This window comes from Choristoneura fumiferana, chromosome 11, assembly GCF_025370935.1.
Source record: "Choristoneura fumiferana chromosome 11, NRCan_CFum_1, whole genome shotgun sequence".
NCBI lineage: Eukaryota > Metazoa > Arthropoda > Insecta > Lepidoptera > Tortricidae > Choristoneura > Choristoneura fumiferana.
In genome coordinates, this window is record NC_133482.1 from 15,276,369 (window position 1) to 15,289,709 (window position 13,341).

Sequence of the window (13,341 nt, forward strand, 5' to 3'; positions counted from 1 at the left end):
ACGCCCGAACTTGGCATATTTTTGTAGTTTTCCTTCTCGCTCCAGTTTAACTAGTTAGTTTAATAGTAAAATGGCTACGACGAGGACAATCTTTGCAATAAGAATCTGCAGTCGATAAAAAAAAGAGCATGACCAGTTTCTATTGCACTTGGGATCAATAACCTTAACAAGGACTAGACTAGCCAAGTAAGTAAACAGTACCTTTTTTTTCGAAATCGGTTTTTTAACCCCCGAAGCAAATAGAGGGGTGTTATACGTTTGACGCCAATGTCTGTCTGTCTGTCTGTGGCATCGTAGGTCTCAAACGGATGGAACGATTTGGATGCGATTTTTTACGTGAAAACAAGCTTCTTTGCGGTGATTGTTTTATTTTTTGTACTGATTAGTGGTGTTGTTGTGTATTGTTGTTAGCTATTTTTCAACGGTCCAGAGTCCAGGCGTTTTTGTCATATTGAACATTGAAATGACAATATCGGGAGTTTTTCAAATTTTATAAGTAAGTTGTTAGGTTATTTTTGGATAAGGTTATTTACCTCAAAAGGAACGAAGAACGGTAATATTATAGCTTTATACATATATTTACTAGCCATTGCCCGCAACTCCGTCCGTGTAGAGAAGTATGAATCATTGTTTACGTCCTATTCTTAGACCTACCGAGTATAGGTAAACAAAAATTTCCTAAAAATGGGCTAAGTCGTTTCGGAGGAGTTTGATCACAAACACTGACACGAGAATTTTATATGTTACATTAGAGATAACTTTATTCTTAAGTCGCTCAAGACCTTGTGAAAATTAATATGAAATACCTACGTAAACACAGAAAACCAAGAATCAAATTAACATAAAGTAAATGACGTTATATAATATATCTACAGCATAATTGCAGGCCTTAAAGGAGGAGTTTAAGGACACCAATATATTACTGGAACTTTGCTGTACTAGTATGCACCTGGAGTACAGTGATCACCACAAGTTTAAAAAAAAAATGTTACAGTTGACATTACTAACAGAGCGAGCGCGAAGCATCGCTATTTCAGTTTGGGCAAAGTACCTACGAGTATATATTCGGCTGTTCTTCTCTATCGATAATTAAATTATGTACTTACTTAACTTCTATTCAATTTTTAGAAAAAGGCACGTAAGTATTTACTGTAAGAATAATGTTTAAAGCTTTCACAGTTCTCACTCATGCTAATATATTTGGGACTTAATCTTAAACGGCAGTCACCATATCAATAAGAGGATAAAAGTTCTCTACTGGCGACCACGAACCAGAAAAAACCAGACCAGGGGCCGTAATGCCTAACGTTTCAGGCGCTCGCGATCGCAATCAAATGACAGTTTTGTATGCGAAATCTGTCATTTGATTGCGATGGCGAGCGCCAGAAACGTTAGGCAGGTAGGTGGACCAACGACATCGCGAGAATTCCGGGCAGCCGGTGGGCAGTTGTCGTTCGTTGATGATGATCGTTCATATAATGATGACGATTGGCACAGCTTGACTGAAGTCACTAACTGTCGTCCCCTAACACTTTACTCCGCGACGCTACCGGTAAATCCACCTAATACAGCTTGGTGATTTTCGTTATATCGGCCGCTCGTCCACTCAAAGCACACGCTCCTGCGCACAATTAATAATTAAAATATACCTATTTAATAACATTAATTAATTGTATCTCATATTAAAATACAAGCACAAATTGTGGTAATGGATGTCAAATTGTGTTTAGTTTTCGTCGCAATGCTGGCTGCTGCTAATGGTACGTTTTTTATTACATTAATTAAATTTCCTGGTGAATATTTTTTGATTTTTGTTGAGAAAAGGGTGATAGTTTTTTTGTCGGTGAATAGGTAAACCTGAAGGCTTTTTTTATTTAATAATTTTTGGTTAAAATAACGTATGGACTGCAGTGTAATTTCGTTAAGTAGGTTTATTTTTGTTCCCAGTTGCAACATTTTATTTACACTGTGCGAATATTTTTTTATAATTTATATTTAATTAAAAAAACTTTATTTTGTTAGAGAAATGCGTAGGTATAATTTTTTCTAAAAAGGATAATAAGAAATTGTGATTGGTTTTTTGGAGTCTTTTTGCATATTTTTTATTTTAACGCCAAATTTGTTACTTTTACGGGTATCCCGTGAAAACCATATAGAAATTGTGCAAAAATTTGCTGTAGTGATAGTAAAAAACCCCTAACATCCAGCTAGATAATATCGCAAAAACTGGGCCATCCTAGCGGACCAAAGCTGTCATAGCTTCTAATTGGTGAACACGGGGATGACTAATAAAAGCTACAGTGTATGTACAGTCGAACAAATTGAATCATGCCCAGGATGGAACCTTTGTGCTACTAATGTCATGTTGACATCTCATACTTTTGTCAAGGAAATGATAGTAAAATTTAATATTAAAAGGTTCTACCCTGGGTCATGATTCAATTTGTTCGAATCAGTAGAGAAAAGTGAACAAAAATTCCCGCAATACATCCAGCGCCGTATTTTCATTAAAAGATCACACGTACATAAAACACTACGCATATTTATTAATAACTAGGGTACAGTCGAGTTCATAAACTTATGAGCAAAATTTTGATAGAATATCTGAACACGACTCTATTGTTACGGCGTAGAAGCGTGAATTATTTTTTTTAATTATTTTTTATTTATGAACTCGAATGTACCTAGACTAAACTGTCTGTTTCATTTTCTTCTAAAAACGGAGAAGCGCAACTGAAAAGTAATAAAAATCAAGTAGAATTGCTGACTTAGCACAACAAAGGCACGAATATTTTTTGAAATAATAAAAAAAAGGCTGTTGGGGCGTCTGAGGATTACAGTATATTAATAAACACCTTGTATACTCGTAATGTGTATTATATGAACTAACAAACAATTTTGTAACTAGGGGTGCAGCAGCAATCGAATTATGAAATAAGCCGAAACAAGCTTGGGTCAGGCGGTGGTGAGTGATCATAAAAAAAAACCTTTCAACGATCATGATATCATCACCATCATCGCCATCTATCGCCAAAATTTGATCAACTCCCCTTAATGTTCCTTTGATTTTATTTATTATTTTTTGTTGTACAGTCGAATGCAAAAATATGGACTAATTAAGCCGTGTTACATATTTTGACTGTCTCGAATAGATACATATTTTTGCACTTGACTGTACAAAAGTACCTAAAGGTAACAAACGGAAACGGACAAGTAATTTGCATTGGTTTTTCCGTTAGAGACAGTAAAGTTTATGTTTTTATTTAGGTATTTAAAATCCTTATAGGGTAAACCGTCAATTACTAGCAACCTTATACCAAATATTTGTTCATACTAAAGGGGTCGTGTCATGAAAAAAGTTGGAAAAAACTGAGAAGGTGTCACCTCCCGGCCACCCTTCAATAACTGGCCCCTATTACTAAAGTCAATTCTGGTCACTTTATGAATAGTAGTAGTAGTGTTTTAGTACTTAAGGTGGCCAAGTTATTGAAAGGTGGCCAGTAATTGACGATTTACCCTAAGTATATTGTGGTAGGGTGAGTTCGAGTCATTCTAGCCTGGTTTGATAAATACTTAAATACCACTAATGATTTTATATAACTCGAAGAAGAATATAAATGTAATATGGAGGTCAAGGTTTAGTGACGTAGCGTCTTATTACTTACCCCATGGTCTAGAATTACCCTGACTCGGCAACTTTGCATGTTAAATAAAAAATATTACTTTTTAAACAAGGTTCCATTTCATTTTGTCAACTTTATCACGTCACGATCACTCGTATCCATTGCTTCGTCATCATTTTAAACCAAATGATAGAATGACGTAGTACCTACCTACATGGTATGACGTTAAAGAATTAAAATAAAACTAAAATATTATTTACTTGGTTTAAATTAAATTAAATGAAGCCCCTTAGCCTAGTGATTTGACCAATGTCCTCTCAAGTCATAACAGAGGATCGTGGGTTCAATCCCGGGTTCGCACATATATTTTTTTAAATTTAGGTATATTTATATTACTGGAACACAGAGAGAAAATTACAAGGTAAGCAATAGGCGGGATATATTTGTTTTGTATTGAAATTTATATCTACACAACGCGTCTCTATGCCCTTTGGACAAAGATAAATATATAGAACGTGTTGGTGAAGGTAGGTTGGTGCTTGCTATGTGTTGGTATGTAATAAAGAGTTATTGTATTGTATTGTAGGTATATTTCGAATCTAACCTAATACAATTAAACCAAACGCCACAGTATTAACGGAGAATTGATGGACTTACGAAAAAATATTTCAGAGCATATAGGTAGTGCCACGAGAGTTGAAGTGAATGATTACCCACACATCTACAACATGTCGTGTAATGACAGCAGGATTTTGACATTCACTCATTAATTTCATTCATTTTCCATTTGTAGTATTGTGCAATCAGTTCTTTTTGTAGGTGTGTGTTTAATCATTCATATTATCAACTCTTGTGGCACTATCTATTTGATTGACTTAATTGCACATTGATTTTATTAATATTTTTTTATATTCATCTACCTAATCAAATAACTTTATCAGAAAATTCCAGAGAAGGAACTTTACTCGAGATTTTGACCATTGTCCAGGGAGTAGACACGTTGTATTGTATCTATAAATTAACATCTATCCAAACTATGCAATACATAAATATGATAAATACCTACCTACTTTATAATCTCTTAATAATAGTCTCGTTCACATAAGCTTCCGCCGCGATAAATCTTAACTGATACGAACCAAAATACTAAATCCACAAAACCCAACAAAAACCACCGCATTGTCTTAACACGTAAAAAATAAAAGATGATTAAGCTAACGTATATTTTAACTAATTACTCATCTAATTACAAAGGCGACGCGCAAGGACAAAACAGATGTGTAAAATTTTAACTCAATTAGGTAATACTTGGAATTGTTCTCAAGCCATAAGGAAATCCTTGGTATTAAGTTTGCTGATGATATTCGAGATAAATATTGAATGGGTGGGTAATTGAATTAATTTGTAGTTTATTTTTGATGATAATGTTTAACGAAAATGCATCAAACTATTGTTAGTTAATTGCCTAAACATAAAAGTCACAATTAACTAAAAGAATTTCCTTGCTCACCCGCGACCTTACGATAGCTAAGCTTATGCAAAATATGCGTGTTCATGCAGTTCCTCCACCTCCACACTGTAAGAACACACACAAATCACACAAACCCATCTATCACCACCACCACACTACACTGACGCGTTTCGAACTCAACCAGAGCTCATCTTCAGAGTGACACAACCGTACACCATGCTACCAGTTGTTAGACTCACTAGTTACCAGTTGTTTTAGGAACTGCATGAACACGCATATTTTGCATAAGCTTAGCTATCGTAAGGTCGCGGGTGAGCAAGGAAATTATTTTAGTTCATTGATATGGACCTCCGCAAAGTAACGCCTGATTCAATAAATTATATAAAAGTCACACACAAGTGCAATCATCCATATCCGACATGATAAGACTCTAGGTATTTCTAGGGCCAGTATACTACGAATATTTATTCGTAGGGCCAGTAGGACGTGTCAGATATTTTTGCACGCTCCGCTGTGGTCGATATTAATGCAGGTGACTGTACAGTCGAACAAATTTAATCATGGCATGACCCAGGGTGGAACCTTTTAATAATCAATTTCACTATGATTTCCTTGACAAAAGTATGAGATGTCAACATGACATTAGTAGCACAAAGATTCCACCCTGGGTCATGATTCAGTTTGTTGGACGTACTTACTGAGAGGATGAGACCCACTAGGGAACCTTTTTATAACAAGTAACAATCATCATCTACGTCCCACTGCTGGGCACAAGCCTTCTCTCAAAATAAGTGGGATTGGGCTGTTAGCTTCCCCCCTGGCCCAGTGCGAATTGGAAACTTTACACACATCTTGGAATACGCAGGAGTTAACTTTTCTTCACCTTTTTGATATATATTTTTAAATAAATTCCGAAAAACTCAGAGGTGCGAGCCCGGATTTGATTGAATCTAATATTTAAGAAAATAAATTCTCCTCTTGTTGCAGAAATATAATTCATTTTATTAAAATCAAAGACTATAAAAATATCTAGGTACTGTTACTGTGTTGTTCCTAGACCCAGCCCAGGGCCCGGGAGGTCGATGACTTGACTTGAGCTTCCGATATCTTTTAGAAAAATCCAAATATTTTATATGTGGCCCGCACTTTCACAGCATAAATATTTCGAGTATACCTGCTAAAGGCCACAGATTAATTCTCTATAGCAAAGTAGGTACCTACGTGAGAACTTATCATATCACTCAAACAAAGCGCATGCATCACCATCTCATCTCATACCATCTCACCATCAACAGGTTTCTCCCTTAAAGACATAGCAGCATATTTAATAGGCGGCTACGGGCAGTACAATCCGGACTCTCACTACCACGGACAAGGAGGACTCTACCCGAGCGGGCCGGGGTACCCCGGGCAGTACCCGGGCAGCCAGTACCCAGGGTACCCTAGCAACCAATACCCAGGGTACCCTAGCAACCAATACCCAGGGTACCCGGGGCATAACACGGTTGCTGGACCGCCGGGAGCGCACCCTGGCTGTCCTCTGTGTGACTCTTCTGTGTACAGCTACTGCTCCTACAAGCAAGCACATGATGCGTGCTGCTGCGAAAATTCTGCATGTAAGTATTCATCATCCCAGCCTATATACGTCCGACTGTTGGGCACAGACCTTTCAGAATGAGAGGGTTTAGTGCCCACGCGGACTCAGTGCTGATCTGGAACTTCAGACACACCATAGAATTGCTTCGCAGGTTTGTGCAGGTTGTACGAGTATGTATGTAAACTCTTTATTATACAAAAGAAAAGAAACAAAATACAATGAGGGCTATCGCGTATGAATTCGCCACTAGAGGCGCTAGTGTAGCGTGAGGTCTCCGAAATGTCAAATCTCATAGTTTTTGGGTGAGCTACGCGGGTTTATTTATAATTAGAATAATATAATAATTTTGTGAATATTTTCATATATCTGAAACTACTAGACACTGGCAAAATTGTTATGGCAAATATGCGTTCCGGGGCAATGAATATTCTGTGCTTTGAAACAGTTTTGTCTTTCGGAAACCTTTGTCCTCCCTTTTTTCCGATGAAAACGGGGACTATGCAACACTGTGGCATGCTCGATATTTTTATGGTACGGTTTTAAGGTGTATTAAATATGATTTTAATCTAAACTTTGTTTTCACGCCCGTAATAACAGACTTTGAAAGCCATACCACGCCATACTTAAAAACCTCACGCAACAGTGCGCCATCTAGTGAGACAAAAAACGATAGCCCTCATACAAACTTTGAGATTCGTTGTAAAATTCGAATGTAGGTAATTAATCACGCAAAACAAGAGATGCGCCTGGGTTTGAATCCACGCCACGATCCTCGCTTGCCTCTAACAAAAATTGAAAGCCTAATACTTTGCAAACGGATCCCTAAAACGAAAATTGGTCCTAGAGAACCTACTTAGAATGTTTTTGAAAGACCTATCGAACGATACAGATTACTAATATGTAGCTAGCTAGATACCCCGCACAATAGGTTTAGACGAGTTTACCCTAAAAAAAATGAAAGGAGTGTGGATGTATATTTTCTCATATTCCATAGCGTACGGTACGGTTGGATAGGTTTTTAAAATAGCATGGTGGGTTGTTTGATTTAGTCGTGGATTCAGTAAGTTTTCGATTATAAATCCTGTCCGGAAGTATTTTTGGTGGTAATTTTATTTGTTCTCATTTCCAGCCACCCCGTACAGCTGTCGTAAGGCGGATTGCAAGTTCCTCTACGCCAACTCCTGCCAGGAATACAACCTGATCTCCAGCTGCTGCTGCATCGACGTTAACAAGAGCGCCGCGCCCGTCGCTGTCGCTCCCGTCGTTGTATAGACTATAGACTTAAGTTTTTACATATATAGTAAGGTGTGGCCACTCCTGTCTATGACCTGGGTCGATCAACTTTTTCTTGTCGAGGGACATTTGGCCATGGTTATGTCCCCTGGACAACTTTAAAACCACGAGTTTCAATGTTTTCTGTGGTTAAAATTTATTTATCGATATCAATACTTACATATATCTATATACCTCTGTCGAACTGCATAGCAGTTTGTTGGCAGAAAGCGCAGAACTCACATCCTCTACTTTTAATTTTCATCACTAATCTAACCCGGTGCCGGCTGCGCAGGCGCGGCCGTAGTTACAAGTCAACAGCAGGGCTACTACGAAACTCGAAACTCGAAGTTCGTATCGTACCGTCCCTCTCGCTCTCGTATTAGATAGTATAAGTGTCAGAGGGACCGCACGACACCACCTTCGAGTTTCTAGTTTCGTAGTAGCCCTGCAGACGCCGATTTTATGGACAATATTTTTTTATTAACCCCCGACGCAAAAAGAGGGGTGTTATAAGTTTGCCCGTACGTGTGTCTGTCTGTCTGTGGCACCGTAGCTCTTAAACGGGTGAACCGATTTGAATGCGGTTCTTTATATTTGAAAGCAGGTTTTCTAGCGATGGTTTAAGACAAAAAGTTTTTTCGCAAAAATCTAGTCCTTTTTATTACCTACTCCATATTGTAACGCCAAGAATTTGATTTTGATCAAAAATTATTCTAAAAAGTTTATAATCGTATTAGATAGAATTAAACTCTCGCACGCATGGTCCCGATAAAAAAACATAACAATATTAGTCTTTTTATGGTAACTTTTGGGTTGATGCTTTAAAAAACTATGCAAAACGTTTTATTATTCTTGTATCAAAATAAGCCGAGTGATGTAATTTAGATTACTTTCATAAAACTATTATATTTTTCTAACTTATTATATAAGCTCAAGAGGAGGTAATAAATTAAATTAAATAAAACACAGTGTTTTCTTACTCGTTTATGCACCACTAATTCATAACAGTACCGTTGGTACCCACCCATACATCTCGCTCTAGAAAAACCAATGCTGCCGGAGCATTATCAAAATTCAACCTTGAGTCGTTACCGCAAGAGACAAAATCACTTAGGTCAGAAAATATCTCAACAAAATATATTCATAGGCGCTACCACTGTCAGTTGAACTATCACAGTATATATCGTACAAATTAAACCGCCTACAATTACAAATTAATACAAATACAATGCTAGTTTAAGTTTACGCTCATGTATACAAACATGACAAATCTAAATAGGTACAAAATCGAGAGGATTTCTGTGACAGGCCTGTCGGCGGTAATATTGTGAGGTCCGTGTTACAATTTTGTCTAAAAAGCAGCTGGTCTAAGTAGCAAGTGGTCTAAGTAACAAGTGGTCTAAGAAGCAAACTGGTCTAAGTAGCAAGTGGTTTAAAAAGCCACTGGTCCTAACCGGACTTTGTCGAAAACTTGAAAAAACAGGTAGGTTAGGTAAGAGTTGCGTCAAGGCGCGAAGCGGAACTCCGTTGACTTTGATTCAAAGAATTTTAGACCACTTGCTACTTAGACAAGTTGCTACTTAGACCAGTTGCTACTTAGACCAGTTGCTACTTAGACCAGTTGCTACTTAGACAAGTTGCTACTTAGACTAATTGCTTCTTAGACCTCTTGCTACTTAGACCAATTACTAATATGCTACGTAGACCTGCCTTTTTGACGAAATGATACTAACCCGACATTTGTGTCGCAAGCAAAATTGTAACATCAAACGGACTTCCCCATACAACGCCATCTAGCGACATCCCTTTCAGAAAACCCTCACTGAATCATCTTGTCCAATTCAACCTCACCCCACTAACTGTCGTACATGGAACCATTGCATCGCAGAAAAGGAAATAAAAAAAATACGTACTGAAAAAATTATATACTATATTTTAATTTAATACACAATTTAATATGCAATACTTAATTTAATATGGAAATTGTCGTAAAATGCGATATGGTATAATACGGCAGCTAGGTATATACGGTATTTTCGATGTCAAATTGCCGTATCAATCGCATTGCTACTGTTAATTTTAAAGTTTTTGTTTAGCTCTTGTTTGGTAGCTTTGGCCCATACACAGAATTGAATATTTTAGAAACTAAACACTGCCAAAGTACAAAATTTACAGCGTAAATTATTTTTTATGGAAAAATCTATGGGAAAGAGGCAATTGGTAATAAGCTTCCAAGTGCGACAGTTAGGCTCTGTTTTATAAGTTCTTGTTGTTTATGTAACAGATGTTGTCTCTGTTTAATCGAAGAAAATAAACAAAGACGGCAAGAATAACTGTTACATAGATAACAGAAACTTAAAGAACGGTGAAACGGCATAAATTTAGAACTATAAGATCTGTTGGTTACACAAGATAAGTGGACAACATAACTCACCTAAACATTACAATACAGCGACCTTATTGAGTATAAGAATTCGTTTGTTTTACACAAAAAGCCATCGTATTTTGTATGTTTCATGCTTGCAGAATCTCAATCGATAAATCTTTAGTTAAAACATGAATTTTCCTACCTAACTTCAGAAAAGGCAGACAAGATTTAAGAGTTGAGATTTTTGGCTTCAGTAAAACTTTTAAAATTACATGGAGCTCGAAAATAGTTTGGTCTTAAACCCAGCTTAGACCTGAAAGTAATATCGTGTAAGTTGCATTATATTGAGTCACTGGAATACCCCACTTCACTGGTTCGCCTTAGGGATGGTCGTTGAATGAACGGACTAGTTACCCGTCGCGCGACCAACGACTACGGGTAATTTTGAAGCTGATCGAAACTAATTAGAAAAATTGGCAAATCATAAGTGCTCATGCTCATCACGGCGCGCGGGGCGATTGACGGGTTAACTCAACTGTTGACATATCCACGCAAGACGGGTCCACAGTTCATCAACATACTAGTCGAATTCGCAGACTGATATGTTTTCGTTGATGATTTTCGACGACTCATCCCTACACAATACTACGGCCTTATGCAATACAACTTGCACGCTTCCTTGCAGGTTTAAACTGGGTTTTACACTGGTTCGTTCACACATGCATAGCCTAAGTAAGCTTTTTAAAATAGCTCCCGAAATAAACAAGTACAATGCGAGTAAAATGAAGTGACGGATGCGAAGGCAAGAAATTTCAATTTTTTTTCATCTTTTACAAGATTCCCAAAGAATAACCCTTTAAATTTCTACTATCTGTAAAAACCTGGTGCTGGCAAATATCAATGGGATTTGCACAGAAAACATCTAATTTCTAACCAACTTCAAGTTTCAAACCAAAAAAAAAAAAACTAAAACATTTTTTCTTCGGAAATTCTTACCGAAAGTCAGATATTAAAATCATTCATTTTAAAAACAATTGTTAGCTTCTCTGCAATTTAGCCGAAATCTTAAAAAAACCGACGATAGTTTGGTCAATTTTTTTTTAAGCTGCATGCCTTCACATCCTTTTGGAATCTCAGTTCATTTTACTTGCTTTTGCCAGCTACGCAATGTATTGGCATGCAGGCCCCAAATACTTATAGACAGGTCGAACCACTAGTACATCTTACATTATTCGACGGTAGAACACTTTGTAGACGCGTTTGATTGTATCAGTATACTGTCAATATAAATGGCTGCTTTGCAGGGTTATCATTTCCAGTTAGCAATTCATAATGCCGCCATTTTGTTGATTCAAAACAAACTGACGAGTTCCTGATATTTTATGTGATAGATATCTGTGTGCGCCCTATTATTATTTTTTTCGAATAAACAGAGACAGCATCACCAATAAGACACTCAAAATTTCAGGACCTTATCAGAGAATTTTTGTGGGTTACTTACTTTAGTTACTAAAGTATCGGTAAAGAAATGTATAGTCAAAAGCATCGTTTGGCAAATTCTAATTCATAAACTTCGTCCAAATTTCGTAGCGAATATGCAGCCCAATTTGACACGGAACTCCCCAAGTCAAGCATGTATTTTAAATTGTCATAGTCACTTGTCGCCTATCACATGTTTATAAAATAGGGGTAGGGAAGAAAACTGATTTTGACACTAAATGCACTAAAAATTAAAAAAAAAAACCTATTTTAGATCAAGTGGGAAGTATGGTCTCCGAGACAAAACCATTATTTAGAATCGGTCCACAATAGACGGTTGATAACCTCCTCCTTTTTACAACATTTATTTAAGATTCATTTTTATATATATATATATTGGTTTTTGGAGTCTTTTTGTATTTTTTATTTCAACTCCAAATTTATTGTTACTTTTACGGTCATCTCGTAAAACCCATATCGAAAATACAAACTGAAACATAGATGCACAGAAAAACCAGCAAAAATAGACCAGCGCTGGGAATCTGACCCAGGTCCTCGGCATTCCGTGCCACGTGCTATACCGCTAGACCACCACTGGACAAAAATACTATTACCAAACTCAACATTTGAGCAGACATTTCGCCGACACGGCCCTATTTAACCTAAAGGTTCACTATTGAAGTATACTGATACAGACTGTCCGCTAATACCCGCTCAACGCATGCGGTAGTGATTCTTCTCCTGCACCTGACAGAGCTCGCCTTTGAAGTCGATCTCTATCTCGAAGTCGAGGTCGCGGTTGTTACGCGCGTTCTGACGCATCGAGAACGTGCCGGCAATCTCTTCTTGCTTCTTCACCTGTGAGAGAAAATATTGAGATAAATTATGTTTTTTTTTTACATAAAATAGAGAGGCAAATGAGCATATGAGGGAGAAAAATCCTAGCGATCAGTCTGCGCCGTTCAAACGTCTATCATATAGTGTGTGAGAAAACTGGACAGATTTGTACGATTATTTTAAACTACCATCGAACGGAACCGTATCAAAATTGGAATAGATAAATCGGTACAAATCAATTGAGGCTATAAATGACATTCAGTTACGATAAATTCTAGCGTGCAAGTGAATAGGGGAGCACCTACTCGCAGGTGGTAGGACCTTGTGCAAGGTCCGCCCGGATTGCTACCACCATCTTGCTTACTAATCCTGCCGTGAAATAGCAGTGCTGGCACTGTTGTGTTTCGGCGTGGAGAGTAAGACAGCGCCGGTGAAATTACTGGCACTTGAGGTATCCCATCGTAGACCTCTAGGTTGGCAACGCATCTGCAATACCCCTGGTGTTGCAGATGTTTATGGGCGGTGGTTATCTCTTACCATCAGGAGACCCACTTGCTCGTTTGCCATCCAGTCGTTTTAAAAAAATTAAATAAAACCTACAGGGGACGTCCTACGGGCTACGGCTGATAGCAGGGTTGCATTGATTAAATCACTTTGATATAAAATCCAATTGTTCTATTCCCAAAACAAA

General features: G+C 37.5%; 2 protein-coding genes across 5 annotated transcripts in view; one reads left to right on the forward strand and one right to left on the reverse strand.

The window, feature by feature from the left end:
• LOC141432896 (SCP2 sterol-binding domain-containing protein 1-like) overlaps positions 1–13,341 on the reverse strand; it is a 532,736-nt gene that overhangs the window by 504,545 nt on the left and 14,850 nt on the right. The window lies entirely within an intron of this gene.
• LOC141432894 (uncharacterized) lies at positions 1,571–11,468 on the forward strand. Of its 4 annotated transcripts, none has more exons than XM_074094715.1 (4): positions 1,571–1,760; positions 2,909–2,965; positions 6,390–6,710; positions 7,821–11,468. In XM_074094715.1, the coding sequence occupies exons 1-4, from the start codon at positions 1,709–1,711 to the stop codon at positions 7,961–7,963; spliced, it is 573 nt and encodes a 190-aa protein (XP_073950816.1). In that variant the 5' UTR covers positions 1,571–1,708; the 3' UTR covers positions 7,964–11,468. The 4 variants fall into 4 exon arrangements, with proteins under 4 accessions (XP_073950816.1, XP_073950817.1, XP_073950819.1 ...); XM_074094716.1 differs by having other exon boundaries at positions 6,426–6,710; XM_074094718.1 differs by lacking the exon at positions 2,909–2,965.

What these genes read in the sequence shown, in the direction of transcription:
- LOC141432894 (XM_074094715.1), top strand. Translation starts at nt 1,709, where the DNA reads ATGGATGTCAAATTGTGTTTAGTTTTCGTCGCAATGCTGGCTGCTGCT. An exon ending in AATGCTGGCTGCTGCTAATG is followed by an intron (nt 1,761 to 2,908) that starts GTACGTTTTTTA and finishes TTTTGTAACTAG; the next exon opens with GGGTGCAGCAGCAATCGAAT. An exon ending in CAAGCTTGGGTCAGGCGGTG is followed by an intron (nt 2,966 to 6,389) that starts GTGAGTGATCAT and finishes CACCATCAACAG; the next exon opens with GTTTCTCCCTTAAAGACATA.